Source organism: Sceloporus occidentalis, unplaced genomic scaffold (genome assembly GCF_023333645.1).
Source record: "Sceloporus occidentalis isolate IW3139 unplaced genomic scaffold, rSceOcc1.0.p SCAF_109, whole genome shotgun sequence".
Taxonomy (NCBI): domain Eukaryota; kingdom Metazoa; phylum Chordata; class Lepidosauria; order Squamata; family Phrynosomatidae; genus Sceloporus; species Sceloporus occidentalis.
In genome coordinates this window covers 3123675-3151249 of record NW_028317089.1, presented here as the reverse complement: position 1 = coordinate 3151249, position 27575 = coordinate 3123675, and the positions used below count along the sequence as shown (strand labels likewise).

Below are 27575 nucleotides of genomic sequence, written 5' to 3'. Positions count from 1 at the left end.
AAAATAAGATATCTATTGGATCTCACCCTTTTAATAGATATCTTTGATTGCATTTTCCAAGCACACAAAACTATGGCTATAGACAAAGCAGTTAGAATTCCACAAGGAAAAAATCTATTGCGACTTCAAAATTCAGTACCGAGAATTCCTCTAGTTTAACTACGCCGTAAAAAATTGAAATTGATTTAGTCAAAAATCATGCTATTTCCACTTAACATTTTGGCAAGCTTTGATTAAAAAAAAATACTTTTTGCAGAAAAAAAAAAAATCTGATGTATGTCAGGAAGTGATTTAACCATTAACCCTCGCAGGAGTATTTTTTTGCCATAGTCATAGTTTCCCAAAAAATCCTATTTTGATAAATTTGAATTTTATAATTTTTTTTACATTCATTTTGCTTTCATTTTTTAACTTATTTTTGCCCCCCCCCCCAAAAAAAGAAATCAATTTCAATTTATGGAATTTGAAGAAACATCCATATTTAATCATAGAATTTTGGTGCATAATGAGACCGGCGAATGCCATTCACACATACATTTAAATCTTTCTACTGTGAAAAATGTATGAACAGAGACATTTTTTTTGTCCGGCAGATAATGCGTGATTCTAATTTAGGCATGAGTCAAGTTGAGTTTTGTCAGTTGCTCAGTGAACATTTGTAAAATGTTTCAGTGAGCTGAATAATGTCACCCTAAATCATTCTCAATTTTCATAACAAGAACACGGTTAATAATGGAACAGCTGTTTCAAACTGGACAAGGACCCAAATTCTCGGGTTTTATTAAAACAGAGGTTAATAAAAAAAAAAGGGGGGGCCTTCCCTAAACAAAACACTCCATTTATCCACGATATTCCCATTTGAATGTGGCACACAAAAATTAAACATTTAAATGTACTAAATGTCATATTTTATTTAGAAGATCACACTGTTCATAATTATCCTACAGATGACAAATAAATCACAAGACTAATAATACTTATATCATTATTAATAATAATTATTATTAATTACCATATTTGCTCGATTATACGACAAGGTTTTTTTCTCAGAGCAAATGCTCGAGGTCGTCTTCTAATCAGACCTCAAATAGACCAGGGGACCCGGATCCTCCTCTCCGGCAGCCTGTGGAGGTCTGTGCGATGCGAGCACGTCCGCCGGGGCTTCTATGACGGAGCACCGGCATCACATGACCTTCCGGTGCTCATTCATAGAAGCCCCAGTGGAAGTACTGGCAGCAGCCGTGGAGGTTGTCTGCCGCATTGCACAGACCTCCACCGGCTGCCCCACTAGACACCAAGGAATCTGAAGCACGGGGAGAAGTCTAGGGAAGCACTGGTATGTCGGGGGAGGGTTAGAGTGGCATATATATGGGGGGTTTCTGGAGACAGAGTGGCAAATAGGGGGTTAAAAGGAATATCAGGGAGGCAGAGTGGCATATAGGGGGTTAAAAGGAATATCTGGGGGTCGTCTTATAATCAAGCAAATATGGTAATTATTAATCCATTGCTTATCAATAAATTGCATTCCATTCTTTAGCAAATATGATGACTAGAAAATATATTTCTAAATTATATATATAATTATATATATATATTTTTTTTTAAATAATGTCCCATGCAATTAAAGTTACTCAAATGAGAATTCCATGTGCTTTTGGGGATAAAAAAAGAGTGTCACCTAATAAAATTTGCCTCTATCTCTTCAAATGATTTTTCCGCAAGCTATGTCAGGGTTTTTCACCCGAGTAACCTTCACTGGAAATTTCCAACATGCCACGGACGTCCCCTTAAGGCATTCGGCTTAGTCTCAGGTTTCACTGCTAAGACGCTGAGATGTCATGGTGGGCTAAGAAACATATACAGAGATAGCCAAGGGGAAAGCTCAGATATGCTCGATAAAATCGCATAAGTGATATATTCCGTAAGAATGCCATATATGCCTAAAAATCCAAGTAAAGTAATAATATGGCAAAATTAATAAAGGGGTGAGAAAAGAGAGACATCAGACAAAGTGAATGCTGGTATCCATGAGTGTCATGAAGGAACAAGAACAGTTTACTCAATGGTATATCAAGAAGAGCAAGCTATTTGTACACTGATCAAATGAAAACATATTTAAAGAACTCAGCAAACTTCTCAGTTTTTAGCCTTGAAGATTATTAAATAGAATGCCTCAGCGTAGGTCTTGGGGGGGCAGGTCTAGGGGGTTGGGAACAACTCTGCTGCATAACAGGGAGTCAATTATCCAATGGACCGGTCAAAAGGGAGACCCAACCTGACTATTAACACTATGGAGGACCACGCTGAGTTGGCCAAACCTCCATTGCTTACTTCCACCCATGTCAAGGTTTATTAAAAAGAGTAACATTAGGATATAATGTTATATCCATACTGGGAATTCTCTGGGTTTGACCCGGAGAAATCCGGGAGAAGTGCTGCTTCCTCCAGGTCATGGGGTCTTTACACACCCCACTCCTCATCAAAATGGGGGTGCTTCCTATGATGTCAGCGGGAACACCCACTGATGTCGACAAGGAAAGCCCACTGAAGTCAGTGGGCAGACCTCACGCGTCCCGCAAGGGTAAGCTCTGTGTAGCCAGAGCCCACAAGTTCCCAGGTATAGTTATATATTCTGATGCCCAGTAAAGATGGCATCTCGCAGGGGTATCTGGTGCTCTGAAACATGTAAAATGATCACACATGTGCCCGTTTGACCTACTGACAGATTTTATATGCGCATTTTTACTTATAAACCCATATTCTGACGTTTATGAGCTCCTAGAAAAGAGCGAGCCCCGGGGACAAAAGGGGGCAGATTGACTGCCCCTAAACACGGACACTTCGGATGCATGGTGCAGGAATCTATGTCACAACTTACCAAAACTGGAGTTATTACTCTAACATCATATTATAATAATAATAACTCTATATATTGTGCCTTTTCGGTTTATCTTGCAAATCATAAAAAAAAAAAATAGTGACATCAATTCATATGATTAAAAAAAAGTTTCAGAGCAAATTACATATTTAGAGACGATACAGCTAAGGTATAAAAAAAAATCTTCCTAAACAAAGAAATTCACAAAAAAAAAAATGTATTGGCACGCTGTGCCGCATATACTATTATGGGAGCGATGGATTAGAGGAAAAATTGGTCGTTGGATGGGAACGTTTATAAACAGCATACTGGTTAAAGTTAATCTATTTCACAGTTATGCCCACTGAGCAATCTTAGTGTTGCTATGGTGTATTTCAGCTCTCGTCGTGACCAGCTTAGTCTGCGTGTGGTTACACATGTTATCACAAGCTCAAAGTATCACAGGATTTTGCTCCAGAACAGACACGCCAGATTGCAATCTTTACAAAGATTGAGTTGCTAGAAGCGAAGATTCGTAAACTGCACAAAAGAGCTGTTTTTAAAGGGACAGTCTAATGTGCCCGACAGCCACACCAAAGAAGACTGTATATTCAAGAACTCTTTTAAGTACTTTATCATGTAGGGGACTTACCTTCGGGAGAAGCTACAGCTCCAGGGCTGCAGGGTACCCCCTTCTGTGGTAAAGTTTTCACTCCACTTTTGGCTGCTAGAAGCAGCTAATGAGTGGCAGGACGGAACTCCAATTTAAACCAATGGGAACACTTTCTGGACCTGTGCGTAGAGGGTCTGGTTGGACCCTTTTGGAACTCTCATGTTAGCCAGCACTGGCGTTGAGTATAGCACGCAGACCTTGATTAAGTGTCAAATATTGAGCGTGGGTTCTAGACTATGACCGCTAATAAATAGTGACAATGGCATTCTAGACCATAACAAAACCAGACTGTACACATAGCTGCAAAAGCAAAACAAATATGTTAAACAGAGGAGTAAACAAACATCAGCTACAACTACTGGCTGTACCACATTAGCTGCAATGAGCTTCTGCTGTGGCAATGACCTGCACTAACATTATTTAGAAGTTTCCCTTTGATCTAATCATATTACATTTGTAGTGTGATCTTGTGACATACGCTCCTCAAATGTTTATATGCATTTAAGGGGCTCGTAAATGTTTTTTGGAAATGATTTTGTTGTGCAATCTTCAGGTCTGGATTGTAGAAGGGTCACCATGTTAAGCCCGATGTGTGTATTTCTTTTTTTTAACCCTTTAATGACAAAGCCGTACATGTACGGGCTCAAAATGCATTGTTTTCAATGGGTTTAGGGACCGCCCATTGTCCTTAAGGGGTTAATAAAGATTATAACAGGTACAAGAATTGAAAGCAACATGTTTATTAAGCAATAATGTGTTTAATAACACAATTTATTTTTTTAGAGGAATTATATTTCCAATAAAAAAATTAACTGGCTAGAACGCCGCAAAATAATCTATCAATTAATCAAATTATTAATTATTTCTACTTTAAAAAAAAGATTAAAGGTAAAATTTCCCACCAGGCTCATGATGCATAAAAGGTGTTTTCTTTTGCTTTCGTGGTTTGATGGAAATGTAGTAACTGTACACGTCAATCTCATTCTGCTCTAGCAGATTTAAATTAAAAAAGAATTACGCAAATTCAAAGAAAATGAAATACGTAGCAATAGAAGACTTTTCGGGTAAACCCACTGAACAAATCAATCTTTTTGCGAAGAAAAGGAGTAGACAATGTAGCAGAAGAATAAACACTAAAATCTTTAGAAATAAAAAAGCACATCCATTTAAAAAGTCTTTTTGTATGTGCAGTCAGCTAAATTTAATTTGAACAGGCAGAGGTGGACCGACCGTGTATCTGGAGGATTGCTGTTAGGGGAACCTAAAGGATTCGTATCAGGATAACTCACTGGCCTCGTAGCGGTATGTACGACACCTTTCTTTTCCCCTAGGACGATTCACCAAATCAGAGCTGTCACTCGGGTCGAGCCCTTTGCCATTGGCAGAAAGCTGATTGCCTTATCACTATCAAAGTTGATTGCTCCCGGGAAGCAAGCAGTGAACCGCGTAACTTAATTGGATAGAAGTCAAAAGGCTCGTTGCGGAGAGAGGAAAAGTTACTTTGTTGACTAAATTTAAAAAAAGAAAAAAAAAATCATAACAACATTATTAACAAAATAACCCTTTTTAAGAGGGGGGGCCTCCACCCCCGCACGGCTTTTAGCATCATTCAATTAATTCCCTAAAGTGCCTATAGCTTGTGATTTTTGTATTTTAATCAATATAACAAGGAATTTGACGGTAGATAAGACCCATTCAGCCCATCTCGTCTTAGATTCAGGAGCCGTATTCCTATCCCATGCGTGTTTAATACCCTCACTGTATTACCCTCTACCACTTCTTCTTGGAAGCTGTTCCACTTATCTGCCAAACGCCCGGGTTGGCTTTTGCTACTGTTGTTTTTTTTTTTAAGCTTTTTACCCCAAACCTTGTGGGAGGAGCTTCATAAAAGAAAATGATGCAACTGTCTAGAGCCTCCCATGTACTATTACCGCCTTTCCATAACGGAAGAGGATTCAACTCGATACAAATGTATCAATAATGTTTGCTTGCAAGCAGGCAAGCAAAGCTATATAAGCCAGTGTCATATGGTCATCTCCTATGTTAGTAGGCAAGTGTTTGCAGAAAGGGACATGGGACGCAATTTACTTGTCGAGCTAGAAACTCCAGGGCTGTCCCCATTGACGTAAATCACTTTTATACAGACTCTGGCTATATGGCATAATTGCGGTCAGTAATGGTGACACACATCCTTCCACTATAGAGTCACAAATGTGATTAACATTCAGGATTCTTTAAAAGCATCTAGTGTTGTGAATACATAGCACCTCCTGAAAAACAACCTCATTAACTGCCAGGCAATTAGAATTTTTATTGTGTGTAAACAGATACTTTGAAATCAATCTTTGTTTTTTTTTCTTGGAAAATATAGAATTCGGCCAAAAAAAAAAAAATATATATATATGTGTGGTTTATTGTTGACTTTTTATTTTATGTATGGCGAGATTGCTATTATTCTAAGTAATCCCGGTGCTATAAATACTAATACAATAAAAGCCTCAATTTAACATTGATCTGTTTAGGTAGGTAGCTAACGGATAACAAATGTGTGCTTAGGGTATTTAGAAAAAAAAAAAGGTACACAAAATTAAATATAACAATTATAAATCCTTGAGTCAACATGGAATTAAATGTATCCAGTCAACTAGGTGTTTAACATTGAAACTTTAAATACAGTTTAATGCATAGGATAGCTGAAAGGTCCCTTTATATTTACCAAGTGCCCCCCTTGAAAACGCATGGGGAGGGGATACGGCAGGATTCTCACATACGCATTTACCCTTTTCCTCACCCACCAATGAATATAAACGGTGCAAAAAGTAAAGAAAGATTGTTAAATATATTATAAATATATCAATCATATATTAATAAATAACATGTCAGCCCAACACGAGACATCTGATAAATACAATAGTATAGGCATGAGGTCCTTTCCCAATGCTTCGGCGAAAACTCCTTTTGTCAAGGGATTTAAAGATCTGTGTTCATCATATGTCTCATGCTGGGCGGACATGTTATTTGAGTATATTTATTGATATATTTACCATATGGTATTGGTGTGCTGACCTTTCCTTACCTATTTGTAATCACAGAAGTCATTATACATAATTCTTTATGGATTCAGCAGGACCAGTTCAGACCTCACTGTAGAAGAAGACTCAGTTGGGTTTGCCCTTCGTAAAACATTGGGAGGCGTGTGTGTGTTCTCCTGGAAACTCTCAGGTTAGTGAATACACCTGTTAAGGTAGTTTTGTCAACAGGGTAAATGAACTCACCTGTGGTCTTGGATGTCCGGTCACCAAGCAAGTCAATTCCAGCGTCTCTCCTTCCCGTATCGTGTACACCCTTTCTGAATACCGTTCTTCTTCGATATTGCAAGCCAGACCCGAGTGAATTATCCGCACGGTGGGTGGAGCTGCCAAAATCAAGCATAATGAAAAATTATAAAAAAAAAATGATTATAAAATATTATAGGAAAAAAAAGAAAGGGATGATGTTTGATTAAATGTGTATATAAGATACACCAAGCAGGTATTATAAAGAGCAGTTCCGGGTCAAGCATAGAAAGACTTTTATGACTTCTTTTGTGTCACATGAAAATTACGTTTTTCTCGAAAAGAAAGAATTAGACTACATTTTACATGATTAAATAATTATTTCTAGGAAAGGTTTAGGCATAGAGCAAATGTGTTAATATTAGCAGGTTAGGTGGGGGAAATATTGAGGCTAAGTGCTTGCTTTTGTGTCACGTAGAAATGAAGCATTCCCTGAAAAATGCTGAATGAGGTGAAAGATTTAGTGCAAATATTGTGGCTACAACCATATTTACACTGAGGAAAGTAGATTAGAATCATATACGTGTAAACAATCTAGCTAATGTACCATAAAGGCACTGCAAACAACAGATGTGTTTATATTCCATGTTCCATACAAGACGAGTAGTTAAAACAGTAAACATGAAACATAATCTCCTTCGATTCAGTTGTCAAGCAAAGGTAGACGTTTTCAGTTCTTGCTTAACATAAAAGAACAGTTCTAAAATACAATACTAAAAGAAAAAAATGAAAGACACAGGTTGAGAAGTATCTCCGCTCCCCTTTGACGTGAACTGATTCTTGAATATTTATTGGATACAGGGATGGCTAACTTGTCTTATAATCAAAACTCTAGAATGGAAGAACATGGAGTCAACTGGTTCAATAGACCTTAGAACATGTGATCACAACATCCAGAATGGGGAACCTAGAGAGTTAGAGGGCTTGGCTAACTTGTAAAAGCTTGTCCTCTGAAGAATGGACATTCTATTGTTAATGGAAAGGAGATTGGCTTCTAATCAAACTCAAGAGTGGAAGAACATGGAGTCAACTTGTTCAACAGACCTTAGAACATGTGATCACAACATGCAGAATGGGGAACCTAGAGAGTTAGAGGGCTTGGCTAACTTGTAAAAGCTTGTCCTCCGAAGAATGGACATTCTATTGGTAATGGAAAGGAGATTGGCTTCTAATAAAACTGGAAGAATATGGAGTCAACTGGTTCAACAGACCTTAGAACATGTACAATAATAATTATACAGAAAACAATGTATACACCAGATGGATTTATGCACAAATTAACCCATCCACCCAAAAAAAACCTAATTTTAAAGAATCTGTGGTTGAAGCGTGGGTATGATGAAGATAAAAGCCACTGTTCCCAGAACGAGATGGATGAGGTTACATTTTAAGAGTTTTACAACCCTTTCCTGCCCCGAAACACTCAAAATAAACTCTTATCACTTCTAATTTGTCTGCTCAGTCTCCATCTTGTAACTAAATGGTTGTTTTTTTTTTCTACCACCATAAAATGTTCTTCTATGTTTTCAGATACTATAAACAACTGTAATCATACAAATAAAATGTACACAGGTTTATACAGCAGTAAATGTGTTCTATTGATGTCATGTCACTAGTCTTTCATTATAGTACCGCGTCTATATATTACTAGTACCCGCAGTGTTATATTGCAAAACAAACTCAGCCGTAAAATGACTTTATAGTTACAATTTCTCGCTGACAGAATGTTCCTGTTCTTCATCACCAACCTATAAATGTATCTTATTAGTAGTATAAACACAATACGCAATATGTATGTAAGTATTCTCGTTTTTATCTAATGTATATATTCCATAGAACTATTTTTTTTTAGAATGGAGGAATAAAACAATATGGCGCGTTATTTTATCTTTGTTATTTCATTTTTTTCAAGGGTGTTTTTCTAAAATGCAGATGAAAATAAATGAATATATCCATTATATTCGAGCAGGGAGGAAGAAACGATCATTGAAATTCTGGGTAATAAAATTCTTCATGGACTTTTTGGCAGGCCACAACGTTGGTCCAAGTACTGTTCTGGAACACATCAATGGCCCAGGTTCCGGTGGCACACATCACTAAATTTACTATTATTCTGACACACATAAGTTCATGGACATGTCTAGGCCAAAGTATTATTCCAACCACTAGTCTGCAACCCAGAAACGTTCTAGGCTCTGATCCAACAAGCCATTAGAGGACGTCTAGCACACAGCATTATTACAGCCAACAGTGTTCTAGAGTCTGATCTAATCTTGATCAGCACAAGCAATCGGGGTTTGTTTCCACTCTTTTGTGTTACAAAAGTCATGCCCTTTACATCACACGATCATTCATGTTATGACATCATGACACATACAACATTTAATACATCATTGTATGGAGTAACAATGTTTCAACATTTCCACAAGGTCTAATCAGAGGCCCCGACTTGTATGAAAAGGAATTAAGCATATGGAACTAAATTCTAATATAATTGTATTGCTCTTGTTATAATTCTAGCCTAATAAAGTATCAAACAAAAGAAATAAGCCGGGAAATTTACCAAAACAATTTTTTTTTTTTCTTTTCTAAATGAAAGGTGTTGACTCTAATCTAACCTTTTTTGTATTTTCTCATCTCAATATCATGTTAGTAGCTCGGTTTTATAAACCATTTTCTGCCGGCAGGTTAGATTACTTTATCAAAAGCAGGAGTAGCAATTTGTTTACCGCACGGAGCTGTTGCTCGTAGCACGAGAGTCCGTGGAAAATTCATCATATAATATTCACCAAGGGAGTTGTGGAAATTCCATTAAACCCGAGATATATATGCATAAAGCCACGCACACTTCATAAAAAAACAGCGCAAAGATGGGGTTAGGGTTGTTATTAATCTAGACACCATAATGCTCTCTAGAGACTCATTGGATTCATAGTCTCTATATTTTTTCCCTATAAAACAATATGTTTGCCTCAAGAGGTATAATCATTCTTTAGTATAGGAAGAATTGTGTGTATAAACCCCGGTGGAAATCATTGATCATCTGCAGTTTGCGTGTCACATGAAAATATGTGTTTCGCCTAAGAATCAGAAATGTTTATTTTCAGTTCTCTTAAAAAAAAAAAAAATAATAATGTTTTTGAACATGGAAGCTCAGCTACCTTTTGGGAAATACTGAATAAGCCTTAGTAACCAAAAAAACAAAACACAAGGAACTATTTAGAATTTGAAATAAAAATGTGTACAAATTTCTCAAATTTTAATTATTTTTCAAGGCTATGTTGGAAAATTGGCAGTAAATCTAATTTTTATTTAATGTGACGCTTTGGAATCTGATTAAAACAAATAAACTAGCAAGTGATCAGTAGATACTTGACGAATGGCCCACCTACTCCTTGGCTTTCTGGTGTCTTCATAATTCAGTTCAAGAAGTGCTAAAATGTCCTCATCGATGTGCCTAAGTTTATTATTTTTTACAGAAAGCTGTGATCTAGAGTTGCCGGTGCTGGGATAATCCAAGAATACTTATAATATATTTATGGTATAAATGATTTATAGTATACTTATAGTAAACAGCATACAGACCTATGGATGGCTGGAGCTCTACATATTTCCATTCTATTCTCAGTAGCCAAGCAAGGTCTAGCTCTAGGGTTCTAGATGCCCTAGGATTCTTAGATGCCCTGGGATTCTAGATGTCCTTGGCAAACTATGACCTCCATAGATTTACTTGCTAACACAAGGAAGAGCTTCATAGCCATGCACTTGGAAGACCCCTAATTTGCCTATATTGTAGAGAGGGCCATACTCTCTGCAGATATTCTCTATACACTCCCACCAGATTAATAGGTTTTTTTTACACTATTTCTAATATATGTTTTCGTCTCTTAGAATTGCTAGATTTTGGATTTCCAGAAAGCACCTTTGACCCAAGGAACCTAATATTCTTTATGAGTTCCGCTCGGCTCTATGATCAGTACTGTCTGCCCATTGTTAACACTTCTCATGTAAAGAGATACCGGTCTACAGCTGTGCAGCAGGACAACACAAATCTATATCTAAAACACAGGGTGCAATCAATGTATATATCTTGTTCAGGTACTAGGAAATCACAATTGCGCATGTACAGGTATCTTACAAATACAGTGTGCAGCAAGACACTTAATCCATCTCCCACATTTACTACAATGTTTTTTTTCACCCCTGTGATTTTACAATCACAGTTATCGCAGCTCTGGATACAGTAGTGGTTTCGCCGCATTGCATACAATTCCATCGCCATCAAACAGGTGATCAATGAGTGTGAAGAACCTAGATTAATGCATTTCAAAGCCGAGAGGTCCCTTTATGTGATGCCCCCTTTGCAATTGCATGGAGGATTCTGCAGAATCGCCCCATATTTATTTGCCCCATTTACTCACACCTCCAGCTATTTTCCTGACACATAACATATTTACTGACGGTCAGCTCCAGCTCTGGCTTGGCGGACATTGTACACGAGGGGAGAGGTATTTAAATTGTTTCCTGCCACCGATTGGCTGATGGAAGCACCCAATCAGTAGAGTGAAACAACACACGACGAAGAAGGTGTTCTGCTGCAGCTTCTCCTTAAGGTTAAGTTAGTACTTTTATAATCTACCAAAGAATGTTTTTTAACAAAGTATAAAACTCAATATAGTAATATGCATTATTCCCTTTAAATTGTTTTTAACAATATATCATTTTATCCTCACTTGACATGACACAAAGTAACTGCCTAATGTATGTAAAAAAGCAAAATATATATATTTGCCTTCTTATTTTTAAGAAACACATGAAAAACTGTTAAACATAACCCCCTGTTGTTCATTACAACATTAATTCAATACAGTTACAGAATAGTTCTGGAATAATTTCTCAAATGGAGAGCACAGGAAGAGGCTACAAATATTTTTTTAGGCAACTACAAGTTAAAAGAAAAATTATAATACATCCTTTCTTTCATACTTGTAAATATTTAATAGCATACAGTCGATTAGTAGAGCATTATAAAAGTATTGTTTTTGTTTTAATATACAAGTCTGTTCTACCTACGCATGTATGTGATATATAAGATTGCAACTCCTTGCCTAATGTATTCACTAAGTCCGTGAATTCTAGTTTTGTCAGACTGGTTAAATATATAAACCGTATGTACATTGTGCTATATAAGTAAAACATGCTAATATATATAAAAAAATAATAAATAATAACAACAACAATAATAATAATAATAATAACAACAATAATAATAATAATAATAATCTGTATATGTTCCTCTCTGTTAAAAATAATAATAATAATAATAATAATAATCTGTATATGTTCCTCTCTGTTAAAAAAATAAAATAAAAATAATAATAATAATAATAATAATCTGTATATGTTCCTCTCTGTTATTAATAATAATAATAATAATAATAATATTCTGTACATGTTTCTCTCTGTTATTAATAATAATAATAATAATAATTTGTACAGTATATGTTCCTCCATATTCAACCACATCCCATTCATGGTTTACTTCTGCTGAAAACTATCCCTGCTTCTAAGTGTTGACAGCAATTAAGACGGTTAATTAACAAGAGCTTTTTCAACAAAGATAAAAATGATAAAAAGCATATGACATTTGCAAATATAATTACATTTAAAAGAGACCTGACATCTGTAATGATCTTAAAAAAACATTTTATGGTGTTTTAGAATATGCTATAATTTTAAAGGGCAATACAATTGTGGAGGGTTAAAAGGTTAACAATACTAATACTAGTACTTTAGTTGTATCAAACAATTACATATACAAAAGCCGTGTTAGGGCTACTGATTGCTATTTTGACCAGGATAAAAAAGTGTTGCCAGTAAGACCCTGGAGTTTATAGGAGTCAACTTAACACAATGCAAGGAAACACAAACATATGATATTGTCGCTCCAGAGATTTTAATGTTTTACCATCAATCACAGTATCTTTGTAAGCTGCAAGAAGCTTAAGTCAGTTTAAAGATTCAGACAATAATCTCGAGAAGTCAGATATGTGAGGAGGGAATCCTGGCGGTATTTTGATGGACATGAGAGCGAACGTTGCTGAATATCTGATTTTAACAAGAACTTATCTTGAAAACAATCTGGATACTTTGAACCATTATACAGTATATGCACACGGCAGTTAAGAAGAAGAATGCTGTGAATCATGACATCATAACTCTCATTTGATAACTCAATGCAGGACAGCATGAGAGGAGAGAACAGAAGAGAGAGGGAGAGAGAGAAAGAGGGGGATGGGATAAAAACATTTAAATACTTAAGGATTTAACAAAGTACAGGAGAGGAGAGAAGGACCACTATAAGAACAAGAGGCCATAATTTAACACTAGATGGTCAGAGGCTTAGATGAAATATAAGTATAGGACAGACATACGGCTCCAGAATCTAACACGAGACTGACTAAGTTCTGAGTCTTTACGGCAAGAAAAGAACAAGTGGGCAAGATGAGCCAAAGGGGTCAAATTCTATGTTTTTTTTCCTAGTTCCAAAATTGGAAAGAGCAACAAACTGGATTTTTTTTTGCCTTCTTTTGGATCAACAGCAACAGCAATTAGCAGATGTGGAGATGTGGAGATGGACGCATGTCTTTTTTTAGCGTACGTAACTATGTTACTATGTAACATTACATAGGATTTGTAAGCTAGTAATCAGGGGCATATTGTGGCATAGGGTTGGCTTTCCTCTGCCACAAAAATACTGGGCACAGATCTCCCTCTTGGGCAATAAGGCCTCCCCGGTTTGCTGTTTCTCAGTAGGCTCGTTACAAGTGATCTGATCTCTCCAATTGTCCAATTTACACTGCTTTAAAAAGAGTGATTTTAAGGAGCAACAGGAAATGATGTCATATCCTGGCTCTCCTCGGTGAGGAGGGCAGTCATGGACCGGTGGCTGGGATGCACTGGGCCAGGCCTAGGGCAGGACCTAAGGTTCTAGTAACTGTGTATGTGGAACCTACGTGCGTAATATTGTGTTAGTGTTACATAGTGACACTTTTGCTGAGCAATGACTTTCTAAAACATTACCATTAATATGCAATTAAAAGTTTCCCAAACATAATATTCAGTGATCAAAATCATCACCTAAAACAAAACAGATGTTACTATAAAAAAATAGCTGAATTTCAGTTTTCTGTTCCATCTCTTTAATGAATTCATCGAATGCCGAACAAATCACCAACAAGGTGAGAAAACAAACAATATCCAGTCATTATGCGTAAAAAGTCACACAGACAAAAGTAGACGACGGTTCCTAGGCATGGCTTCAAACCATGCTAAATGCCTAATAAAGTCTTTTTCTCATCATTATCACAATATCGGTTTAAGCTACGCGTAAATTAAATGTTACAAAGCTAATTTTGTTTATCAGTTATTTCGAAAAACTTGGCATTTCAGGCAGGAATTCAGCTTTTTTATTCCATTGTTCTTTTCCCCTTGAAAGAATGTTTATAGTATCCCTAAAATGTGTCATTTGCTATTCTTAGATTATTTGGCAAATCACTTTGTATCATTTGCTGTTTTTATTCCTTGGTTTAATGTCTTTTTACTTCTCAAGCCCCGCAGGTCGAAAATATATTACTTGACTTTCATGCAGAATATTTTAATGATTTGAATACCTAGTGGTAGTAGACGTCCTTTTGCCTATTTTATTTTTTTTGCTAAAGGGTATACACTGTTCTCATTAACTTCAATAGATATATTTAAACTTTATGCTTTATCCTTGTGTAAAGATTTTCAGAAGCAATGCCATCTCTATTATTCTTAAAACGCAGTTCTCTTATCTATTAGTAGACTTGTGTATTCCGATTTGTCCGCTTCTCCGTGAACTAGGGCTCCCGGAGCACTTCTGAAAAAGGCCGGAGCCTCCGGGGGAAACCCTCTCTCTTGATTGGTGGAAGGGGAGAGGTTGTCCCTGTGGCTCCACCCTTTTGCAGAAGTGCAACGAGAGGGCACAGGCACACTAGTGAATATGCCCAGAATATTGTAAAATTATCCAAAACATAGTAAATATTTAACTTTTATTATACCCCTTGATGTACACCACAATGATCACTCATTTTAATTGGTTACATGTTCCCAGGCATGCCTATAAGGTTAAATATATATATATATATATATATATATATATAGATATATATATATATATATCTATATCTATATATATATATATATATATATATATATCTATAGATATATAGATATATATATATATATATATTTATTTTTTAATGCTATAAAGGCATATATTTTGCAATAAATCTATATTGTCCAATTGGCCCATTTAATTTGCAAATAGATTTGCGGAGAAAGAGAAGTGCAGAAACGCTTCTCGTTCTCCATGAACCCGTCTTCATATATGATAAAATATACTGTGGAAGTCATAATATAAAATCTAACTATAAACCCTGTCCCTGGTATGATTGAGAATACCCATTAAAATGAACAACAGCAAGCAAACATCTCTAAGAGATGCCTCACTATGTAATAACTAGAAATAAATAAAGAAAATGTTTTTGTTTTTTTAATCAATGACACCATTAGGGAAAATTGTATTTATATTAATAAAAAATACATTTTATGGGTAGACTAGATAGGCCAAATGGTTCTTATCAAATTATACAATTTCTAGATCTTAATGCTTAATTTATTTATATTAAAAATGTTATTGTATTATTTATATTAAAAAAGAATGGTTGTCCATGGTTACGCTTAAAAAATGTTTTTAAAAAAATATTAACACTATGGACAATGTTGTATCTTTTATAGATTCATGCATCTGGGATACACTGTATGTATAAAATAAAAGTATTATATAAAAATCTAATGTAAATATCTGTTTTGGAATTTCTGTTACATTACTTGTTTTAAGTTTCTAAAATCCATATTTTCCCAAACAAGAGCTAAAACAGTATGAAATATTAATATCGATCTAAAAAGATGACCTGTGAATCTTTTGGTTTACAAAGTTTTATAAAGTTGATGTAGTGTGTAGTTACTTTTTTAGTTCATTTGAATTACTTTAGTCCTCCAATCCTTACAAAATGCTAGTTTTCGTTACAGAAAGAACCATTAATTGTCTTGGTGCAATTTTGCACTTCTTTTTAATTACTTCCTAATTAACTCTGTAATCTACAGAAGCTATACGTTTTTGATCATTAAAAATAAAGAAATGCAAGCAGCTTAGAAAGGCATAACAAGAATAAACTTTCCCCCAACCATCAAAACGATTCCTCACAGATAATAATTTGCCTTTTTTCCCACATCCAAACTAAATACATAAACACACACTGCCCTTACACACGGCTGCCCTTACACACTGCCTTTACACACACCTCCCCATTAACTCGCATATACACATACACTGCCCTTACACAACCCTACCTTTACACACACATATAAACACACCAGCTTACAAACATACAAATACCAACACTGCCCTTACACACACACTGCCCATACACATACACTGCCCAAACACACACCAGCTTAAAAAACCACACACACATATATACACATACACTGCCCTTACACACGACTGCCCTTAAACACTCCCTTTACACACACCTGACCATTTTCACACCTACACAAGCTTGTCTATACAAACATATATACACATACACTCCCCTCACACTCCCCTGCCTTTACACATACATATACACATACACCAGCTTACAAACACACAAATGCCTACACTGCCCGTACACAAACACAGCCTATACACAAACACAGCCCATACAAACACACACACACACACACTGCACATACACACACCAGCTTACAAACACACACATATACACAGCCCTTACACCCCATCTCTGCTCGCCCCTCCCCTATAGATACACTACTGTTTATTTTAGGGTCTTCGTGGTGAATCAATGTGATTCACCACTGGGCCCCTAGAACGCTGTGCGCCCCCTCGCAGCTATGCCTCTCTTGCCTTCCCTTCCTACGGCCCTGTTTATGAAGGTGGCTTTGCCACAATGTTGATGAAATGTTTCATTTTTAAAGTATATACACACAAAAAAAGTATGATGGAACTATTTTCAATGCTGTGATTATTTATAATGAAAGTTACCAAATGCTTCGGGGTCATTAGAACCAGCTGAGATGGAATGATTGTGCAGTCACGTCTACTTAATGAACTGCACTAGGCTGATAGTTTTAGGAGGATTTTTTTTTAGCTCAATGTAGCTCTGGGATATGAGCATAAGTCTGACACCTTCAGAGTCGGGGGTTTGTTAATTCAGTGAACAGTCATATATCCTATAATGATACATACAACTTAACACTCTGAGCATCAATTATGTAACATTATAATATCTGTCAATTATATAGAATACGAGAAATATTTTTTAAAAACTATGACTATGCTTTACACTTTACAAGTCTGGTAAATGCTGGAGAATTTGTTGCAAAGTAAGGGCCACTTGGTCCATGTGCTGTTCCTTTTTTTACCCAATCCTTGGTTTTATCTTATATTTAGGAGCCCAGCTTTACACGTAAACCACGTGCTTTTAAATTCCTTCCTCAAATTAACCTCTAACACTGGAAAGCTATTCCAAGTATCCACCATTCTTTCAGCAAAGTCATTATTTCCTACAAAACAGTATTCATTTTACAGAAGTAAGGGTTACATTTGTAATCAGACCTTTACATAAGTGTTTATATACCCAGTTACAAAACAATGCAATACACCAAGAGAAGTATTAGGTCCAACCTTGACATTTTATGGGGCATATCATTCATTGAACAGACAAGTCATTTAATGAGTGAAGATTTCTATTTCAACATGTGCATCCTGGGAAGTACAATGGCAAACAGGATTATTCTACGAGCGACAAGTAAGAATTATAAGTGTTATTCATTTTGATATATTTCATAATAATAATACAATAAAACAAAACCTGGCAGATATCTTTATAGAATGTTCTGGGCATATAGAATGGAAATTTAACACCTTATGTGCCTTTACATAAAGGAAAACTCAACGTGAAAGAAGACTCTCGTTCCCACAAACAAAACATAAAAGATTTTTTTTTTTATAAAACCTTCAAAAGTTTATTTTTTTCTAATTTCTTAGGAAATGTACGGTATCACCATCTGTAACCCATTCGCTTAAACAGAAGGCAACGAGCCTCCCGAGCCATCACGTTAACATGTACTGAATGTTCACTGGCCTAGTTAGTGCACACTGGTTAACCGGAGCATTCTAGAATCAAATCGATTCTCTCATTCTTAACATCAATTCGATGGACCTTTTGGTAGCCAACCCAGGGCAGCATACTTCTTGCTAATACAAATTTACAAAGTGAATCAGTCGATTCATCGTCGATTAGAAACATTTTGTAAATTTGGCCAGTTGGTTCATTTTAAACCCAAGACGGATATCTCCAAACAACTGTTCCCAAACAAGGTCATAGTTAATGGACTGTGGTATTGAATGAGGCATTAAAATCAGGGATATGCTAAAAATATGACCCTTCCAGGTCACATCTTCTCTCTCCTGGGATATTAAAGAACATGCGTAATCAATATTGAGCTAACAAATAGTCATAATAATGACTGTACATTCATGGAGGACTTTATATTCAGTGGACGGGAGTCAGCAATTCATCGATGCCCGTGTATGGTTCAATTATCATTTGACCCATATAGTAACTGGTTTTCCTATCGCTTCTAAAATATGGAAACACTAGGATTTTTGAACAAGAGAAAATATGATTTGTACCCATTTCAGGTGGAATATGGTTGTGCATTACTCTAGAGTCGGGTTCCAGAAGAATTAACCAAACTTGGTCTTTTTTTTTTAGGGTTAATGCAACTGGTTCTAGGGTTAATGCAATGATATGGTGGTAGCACAATAGGATTAGCCAACAAATTCATAACGGAAACTGACCATGCAAACATAGGAGAACCCAGCAGAAGATACTGATTAAGGTATTTATATGGCGGTTAGATGGCTATTATATCATGAATTTATGATTTTCGAATGTAGTTTTATTGAGATAATATCCCACGCATGCATTATAAAATATGTCACACAAAGCATATTAATACATCCTCTAGATTGTAAGCTGGGGTCTTAGGCTGTCAGTTCTAGTTTTGGCACAACTAGATGGGCCAAATAGCTCCTATCTGCCTCCCAATTCAAACTTTCTAGCTTGTCATTTAAAACTCGAGTTTTCATGTAGTTTGCTGGCACTGATTAACATAATCGTGAGGATTTTACATACATATCGCAGCATCCAGGGCCGGACCGGCAATGACAAGGTGGTCTTGGCGCTTTAAGGCCAGCGGTCGCCCAATAACATTAGTGTGACCGACAGCTGGATTTGCTCTGCCGCACACTGTGTTTTTATGCTAAAGGTATCATGCTGGCCACTCACTGCAGCACCAACTCGGGTGAGTGTGTGGTGCCATTGATCCAATGGGGCAATTGCACTGTGTGGCAAATGGCCATTCCGTATCCAACTGTGGACATAAAAAAAAAACATGGCTGAAAACATCACACATTTTATTCTTATACCGTAATTATGTGCAAAAAAATTATTCTTTTATAATTCCAGTTTAATGTGCATGATATCGGCAAGTATTATAACTATACAATCTTAAAATATGAAATGCTGAAAATTGCATTAAATTGTATAAAAATATTCAGAGGTTTTTTTTGGCTTTTGCCGCAACCTAAAAAAAAATGTTCTATCTTCGCCCCAACCCTCAGTAATCATGTGGGGAGTGTCTCCTGCCAGTATAAGCGGCGAAAATACTGTTATTTCTGACTGTGCAAGCAGAGAGATCTGGGTAGAATTTTATTGCTTGTAGGAAGCACGGAAAGCGGCTATAGAACAATTTTATCAAAGGGAAATTGATCAGAAGCAAATAAGAAAGCCTTCTCATTTCTGGCTTAATCATCAAACCCGCATGCACTTTGCAGCTGCCCCCCCCCCCATCACAGATTAATGTTAGTGCGGCAAATTGCAAAATTCACAGAAAGAAATGTGAATCTCAATATTGGTAAAAAGTGATGATTTACAGTTGAATTATATGCGTTTCGCATTCCTGGAATCTTTGATGAGAATGCTTTGCGTGTTGAAAAAAAAAGCTTGGGTCCCTGCCAGTTACAAAATATCAATGCCGTTCCAGGGCTTAGAACGATCTGCATAGCAAATATACATCTGCAAATGATTTCTTGCAATGGCCCGCATGGCCAAAATGCCTCTGAGACCATAAAACACTTTTAATTCCAAAGTGTTTTTTTTTTTTTTTTTTAACTACTTAAGCAGTAGCCTTCTGGCTCTTAAAGAGTTAAAGCAAAGGGAGCTTTGTTCATCGGCGAGAGGTATTTTTCGATTACATATAAATAACATGGATTCGTATTACGATGGTGGCCATTTGGCTGGAACATGTCATATTATTGCACATTCACTTAATTCATTGGATCAAAGCCGCCCATAGCTTTTCTTCCTGTCTCCGTACTAATGTCCCCACCTGCCCATTGTAAAGTACCGCGGAACGTGCCGGAACTTTCAAGATAAACTCATAATAATACAGAATATTGACTAGGTTTCAAAGAGATCTCTTGATTGCATGAACAGGACAATGAATGCAGTGGGTAAGCGGGTTATGTAGGATCACTCATTGAACCGGGCTTTATATTCAAAGTATTACAATTACTATGGAATGATCTCCCTAGAAATAAGTGAAGGGTTATCCATGTAAGGAACGACTAGGCTTAGGTTTATCGACTGTTGGAATGTTGATGTCTACGAAAGCTGGTGGAAACTTATTAAACACCCACTTGGCTTATTTCATGTGATTGTTCTATTTAAGTCCTCAAATGTCACATGCATCATATAACGTGAACATGATGTCACTGGCCGCGGAATAACTTTTTTAGGTTCTGTGGGGAGGAAATTGCTACTGTCCACCATTTTGTGATAATGGGCGAAAGCTTTCTCCAACCTCTAACCGTAGGCCAGAGGTGCCAAACGTGGTGAAATACGCTAAAAGGTTGCATTTCTCTCCTGTACTGTCCCTGAAAACGTGGTAATCTAGACATGTCCTCCACGCTGGTAATCTAGACAGGGCAATGTCTGGATTAATGACTTAATATGTTCATTTATTGTGTTTGGAGACTTGTTATCTTCCAAAATCCTACTAAGACAATCGAGCAGAGTTCCGAGCCAAAAAATGCAGTGCAGTCTTCTTAAATGTTTTCCTGGAATCTCATAATTTTATTAAGTCAACGCTAATAAAAGCCTCAGTTTTACAATGGTGGAAATTAAGTGTTTCACTTTGGATGAGTTTTAAAACATAAAATACGATGTAATAAAGTAGATTCCCCCCCCCCCAATTTTATTTCAGATAGAAGCCCTTTGCGTTTAATTCAAAATCAAATAAGCATTATGAAGGTCTATCCTTAAAACAACAGCAATACATAAAATAATTCCCTTTTCTATGAAATTGAACGTTGTGACAATAAAGAGGGAATTGTAATTATTGTAATAATGTGGATTTATGGACCTATACATATCTGGATAACATTGTGATACTATGGATTTTAGCGTGACCTTTCTAGACACCTACGCTGCATATACCTTTCCAAAGCTGATGCTTAAAATAGATTTTTTATATAAAATATCTCTATTCTATTTATTTCAATGACAATATCGAGAAAAATGTGGCAGTCCTATAACCATTCCAGGGAACTTCCCTGTGTAGGTTACCTGGACCTCTCCTTCTTCGGGAGGAGTGGCTTGGTGAAGGGGCAGGGCTATTCATGTGCCACCTTTTGTGGGAGGGAAAGTTGGCGGGGATTGGGCATGGCCATAGACTCCTCCCCTTCCTGGAAAACAATCAATTTTTTTTTTTACTTGTTTAAGTATTTTAAATTTGTGTAATTCTAGGATCAATGCACGGACAAAACACATCGTAAAAACGTGAAAGTATCTGCCCTCCCCTGTATTTGTAAAAAAACATAATAAGTTTCACCTTTACAGGGATTCAATAAATGGCTGGATAGAATCTGTCTTTCTTTTACAATGCAGAGTTAAAAAGAAGTAGAAAATCAATTAAACAAATAGATATAATAATTTCTACAGGATCTCTTTTTTGTTAATCAATAGATCTATATTTACAAATCATTTACATTTCAAATTTATTTTATATCATATTTCATATTGATATTTATATTATTACATTTAAATTATTAACTTGATGGACTTACCAAATTACTGTGTTACTGTCTAACTTAATATTTGCCCCTTTATTAGCTTTGGTTCAAGGTTAATTATTTTTTTTTGAATCTTTTCACTTCTAAAAGAATTTAAATGGCTTTAGGTAGAAATCAAAATTAAATTTTGTCCATTAAGGACATTTTTCTTAATTGGTTTATGTGTTTAGTAGTTTATCTATTACATTAATGTTTTCAATTAAGTAACTGCAGATCAATTAACTTTATTACAGATTGTTCCATAGCTCACGTCAAAATCATATGTTTCACTAAAGCTAGATATTGTTACTAAGTGGAGAGTTTGACAGTGAAAAAATATATGATGATTAATCTGCTATAAATCTTACCTGTCTGCACTTATTGATTTGTGTAAAAAAAGCTGACACTATAAATATCAAGATAACAGGATACAGGCACAAATTGTATTTTAGTGGATCTTTTAGCGTGAGCCTCTCTATGCTTTATTATAGGTCTGGTAATTGGGGGGGTAGCAATGCCCATCCCCCACCCCCCAAAAAAACTTTATATCCTAGACATTGGGAGCCCAAGCATTTCCTAATCTGGACCAGCTCATTGAACTGGCACTTGACCCAGTGGAACTAATACTAAGACCCATGGCTGAAGAAAAAGGGAACATTTAAAGGAACAGTCCAGTCCTGAAAAGTGTCATTAACTATTAGTGATGTCCTACATTCATAATACAGATGGGGGGGGGGGAAACAAAAAAATAATAATAAAAAAAAATATATATATATTTATACTTAAATCCCAAACACTTAAAGGGTATTCCAGATCATCATTGGTAGGGAGCCCACCATTATGTCATAACAATGTCTTATATGGAATATATTAAAAGCGACATCTTTTCATCCAGTCATTGTTAAATCGTCATAAAAATTATATATAAAAAAGAAAATTCTGTGGATGATTGCATTCCTTATTAATAGAGTTAATAAAAGTGGGACTTAATTCTTCCCCATCTGTCTCTACTCAAACCTGAAAGCATGGGTATGTAAACCACTTGCGCATGGTTGGTAGCACTCCAAATTACAGTAATGGAAGCAGCAGCCAATTGCTTGTATGCTAACAAAACATAATTGTCTTGCTTTCACAAATGTGATTGGCTGCTGTTACTCTATCTGGTATATAGGGGAGGTAAGCTCCTGTTGACTAGAATAGGGGTGCTACTGAGCATGTGCAAGAAGTGTACACAGATATGCTTCCTGCTTTCAGTAACGGTCCACTGGGGGAGGAGTCTCATTTTTTAACTCCAATATTTATTTGCATGCAGTAAAATGCTTTGTCCACCCAAAATAGTCCCCAACATAAATTTAAAGTGAAAATTGAGCTGGCTTGTTCCTTGGTCACTAGAATTCATTCACTAAAGTTGAATATATTCAAATCGGAGGTCGCGTCTTTTACTATTCAACATTAAGCTAATTGTCCCTGTTGTAGAAATTTTTTCCTTACATTCACCTTTAATAAGAAAAATGGCTGCCCAACGAACAAAAGTAGAATAATAGTTTACCGGCCCGAGATTCTACCTTTTGTTGAGTTTGTAAACATGCTGTTTCATCAAAAAAAAAATCCTTCCATTGAAAAACCTTACAGTTGCAGAGAAGTAATTATAAAAGCAGATGGTCGCCCAAATTCTGCTTACCTTTTACCGACTGCATGTGATTTGTTTCCTGATCGGATTTTTTCTTTACATCATAGATGCAATGTTTTATGTTTTATGATTATTTTCCCCAAACCCGCATTCCCAATGGATAAACTAAACCTGGAGCCTCCTGGGTCCTGATTTGCGCAGGTGTATTCAGAATCTAATTAAAACTGCTTGCAAGACGAACCGTTCACATTCTTCGTGTATGATTTAGCTATTCACCTCGCAAACTGTTGACAATTTATGATGATCTACTCGACGGTATTCATACAATATTTATAAATCCATCATCAACAGTCTTTGCTTCCATCTTTTAAGACTGATAACATGGTATCGATTAGATTTGGATTTTGCTGAATTTGTGGATTCATACGAAGGTCGGAAAATGAGGAGGGACACTCAACTAAACAAATTAAAACACAGAAGACAGCTCGGAATATAATTTTTTTACATTTGTTGGTTCGTTTGGGTATTTAGTGTTGTGTTATTTTATGTGTAAGGTGCAGTGTAATGTCTTGTAGTTGAATATATAGAATACATATTAGTAAAGATGACCTGAAGGCAAGAAGAAGGCTGGCCAAGCCAACAGTGGATGATTGCTAAAGAGCTGTGTTAATCTGAAAATTGTGTGCCGCTACCAGAAGATTTTTTTTATTTTGTGTGTTTTTTTTACTTGAAATTTTCCATCTAGCTAGGTGACATGGACATGTAACTTTTACATCATTACTAGATCCATTGGGGTGTTGGATTGGACTGCATTGACCTTCTCTGTGGGTTAGTAAATTATTGGGTTTAATTTGTGCCTTGATAGGAAAGTTGCCAGCCCTCCCTACGTATAAGTGTAATACGTCAGGTTAATATCTGAAATTTAAATCATGCTTAAACAAGTCATGTAGGAACGACGGCGGTTGACTCTTGTTTGGTGTTTCGTCGAATAACCAAAGACATTTCTGAGGGCCATGATATAACTTTATCTGCTGGTACCATGTCAAACTGGCTGTTGATGGCTTCCCAGGCTACCATTTCATTGTAACATCCATTAATACGAGATGGGTTTGGTGATCGTGAGAGCTAACTCGATACCTTCTCAACATTCTCAGCAGGGGGAGTGAGAGTTGATGATCATCAAATCTATGACGAGCTCCAAGCAGTGTAAAACAGCAGCTTAGAACAAAGAGCAAATCGATATTTTATCTCCGAGGGATACAGAATGGCTCCTTGAGATGAAAGCAGTCTTTTTTACCCTATAAAATATTATTTTTTAAATGGTGCCACCACAAAATAGAGGAATTTCCCTTATTTAATAAATAGAAGTTATCGGCAAACTTCTGCTCCCCTTGGAGAAAACGAAAAGGGTTTCACCCCGATCACAGTAGTTTAACAATACAGTATCTAATTAAAATTAATTATTTGATGAAATAGAAGAGCTACAGTCAACTGTAACCACAGACAATGATCAAAAAGAAGGGTACGAAGAGAGGTTTAGACAGCTACTTTTTATTGGTGACACGGGGAGCCGTCTAGGTTATATTCTTTTACGTCATCCAAAAAAATGTATGCTTCATATTTTAAGGAATAACCAAAGTTTGTTTTTCTTAATGGATAAGATTGGATCCTGCTTGGGTGATCGTAATTCTGCCCGTTATTTGTCAAATCTTACATATGATTGAACTGCTTTTCCAAAATGTCATTGTAATAAACATTCTTGTCTTAGTATAGACAACATTAGAGACAGCTATGCATATTTCTTCAGTTTAACAACCTAGATTTTTACTTTTATTTATAAAAAAATACACTTTTTTTTTTTTTTTTAAAGGATATTTTTTGTGGTCTTTTACAACCCGGGTCTTTTTAAATAGCTAATTTCAGAATTATGATCAGCCTCTTAGCAAAATAAACTCTTCTGTTGATATCTTATAAACTTGAAACGACCCAATTAATGCGGAGATTATTTAACGTTTTGAATTTGGCAGCCAAAACCCCCTTCTAGCAAAGAGATCCTTTTATGAAACCAAGGACAAGTATTCCTCTTCCTTTCAATTTTTCGACAATTCTGCCAATCTCTCTAACCTCCTCTCTAACCTCCACCACAACAGACTCTCAACATCTCTATAGGTCTCCTTCTTCGCTGATATTTAGAGTGTTAGGAATCCTTGAATAAAATATGATTTAACACTGAAAAGCACAATTAGAGAAGTTCAAATATGTGTCTAAAGTTTGTGAAACATGGCTTTTTTTTGTCTTTTACTCTTGCAAGAATTTGTGTTTTTGTCAAAAACAAGTGAAAATGAAACAAAAGAAAAAAACCCTGGCACATTTGAAACATTGTTGCACCCCATTTCTCCACTCTTTGTGTTCAGTATCTTTGTAATAATAATAATAACAATAATAATAAAAAATAATAATAATATATAACATATTTTAATAAAAAAATAGAAAATGTTTTATTGTGTTCATGAATATATAACCATCCCTTTATGGTGTATAAAAATAAATCTTCTTGTATTACTTATTGTATATAAATATATTACAATTATTAACTATTATTATTTATATTTATTATTAATATTATTTATTATATGGATTCCCCTTTAAAAAATATGTTTTTGCCACAGTCAGTAAGTAAGTAAATAAATAAATAAATAAAATCATGGAATACTTGCACTTAAAGTATCAAAATTACTATAGCTTCAAAGATCTAAGTCATTCTCAAGTACTATAATTTAATGTCACTTATATTGTCATTAAAGTATTTGAAGCTATCCTTTCAATGGCGAAATATCTGTGTTATACAGCACAAGACCTTTTGTAAGTGAATATCCACCCTAGCGAATGTTGAGATGGTGAGACGTCCTGCTGGGAGATTGGCGGCATAGCTCATGTTTCATGATTCTTACAATCAACCCAATGCCTTTGCTCTAAAGCCGAAAAGGACCATATATAAAAATGTCTAAGATGTTCCTAAAGCCTAAGAAGTAACCTTTTTTTGGTATAAGATGCTGCGTAAAGGATATAACTGCCTTTTATTTTTTACTCATGTTTTTGATATATGCTGCATTGTAAAAAAAAACCATAGAATTTGATGGCAGATCAGCCCCATTAGGTCCATCTAGTCCTGATGACTAACCTCAAACTCAAACCTTAATCAGTCCTTGGCCTCGTCTTAGATGAAGACGCCACACGCCTATCCCACTCATCTTTGGATTCCCTTACTATATTAGCTTATACCAGTTCTTCTGGGAATCCGTTCCATATATCTACCACCATCTATCAGATCACAGCAGCCTAGGGGTATATAATAACACGCTTTCCTAATTCCCTGACCTTCCCTCCCATGAATGACTCATGGAGTACCATGAAGTACCCATAAACTTCCCAAAAGTTATATATATATATATATATATATATATAAATCCATACACTTCTTTAATACTAAATTACCAGCACCCAAATTTTGCTTCTTCTGTATCGTAACAACCTCATATGAAACAGATGTTTTCAAATCTTTCCAAAACTGTAACATAAAAGAAAAAAAAATCAAAAACCCATAAACAGACAAATAAAAAAAATAAAAAAAATATATATATATATGAAATTATCGCTGCGTTGATTTATAAGATATCCTGCAGAGCGACATTCTGTTCTGGGAATGTAATATTATTAGCATTTTCTTAAATTAGCATGGTTAAGTAGCATGTGATTTCTATTTTATTTAGATTAATTCAATATTTGTAGGAGTTTGTCACTCCTGTGTTGTG

General features: G+C 35.8%; 1 protein-coding gene across 1 annotated transcript in view; it reads right to left on the bottom strand.

Moving 5' to 3' along the window:
• The window catches only part of LOC149283205 (MAM domain-containing glycosylphosphatidylinositol anchor protein 2-like), a gene marked incomplete at its 5' end in the record, with an annotated part of 95735 nt that extends 88783 nt beyond the window's left edge, over positions 1-6952 (bottom strand). The window contains one exon of the mRNA XM_089497847.1: positions 6806-6952. Within this exon, the coding sequence (XP_089353973.1) occupies positions 6806-6952 (147 nt within the window). The remainder of the gene's footprint in view (positions 1-6805) is intronic.
• Positions 6953-27575: the final 20623 nt, after the last annotated feature.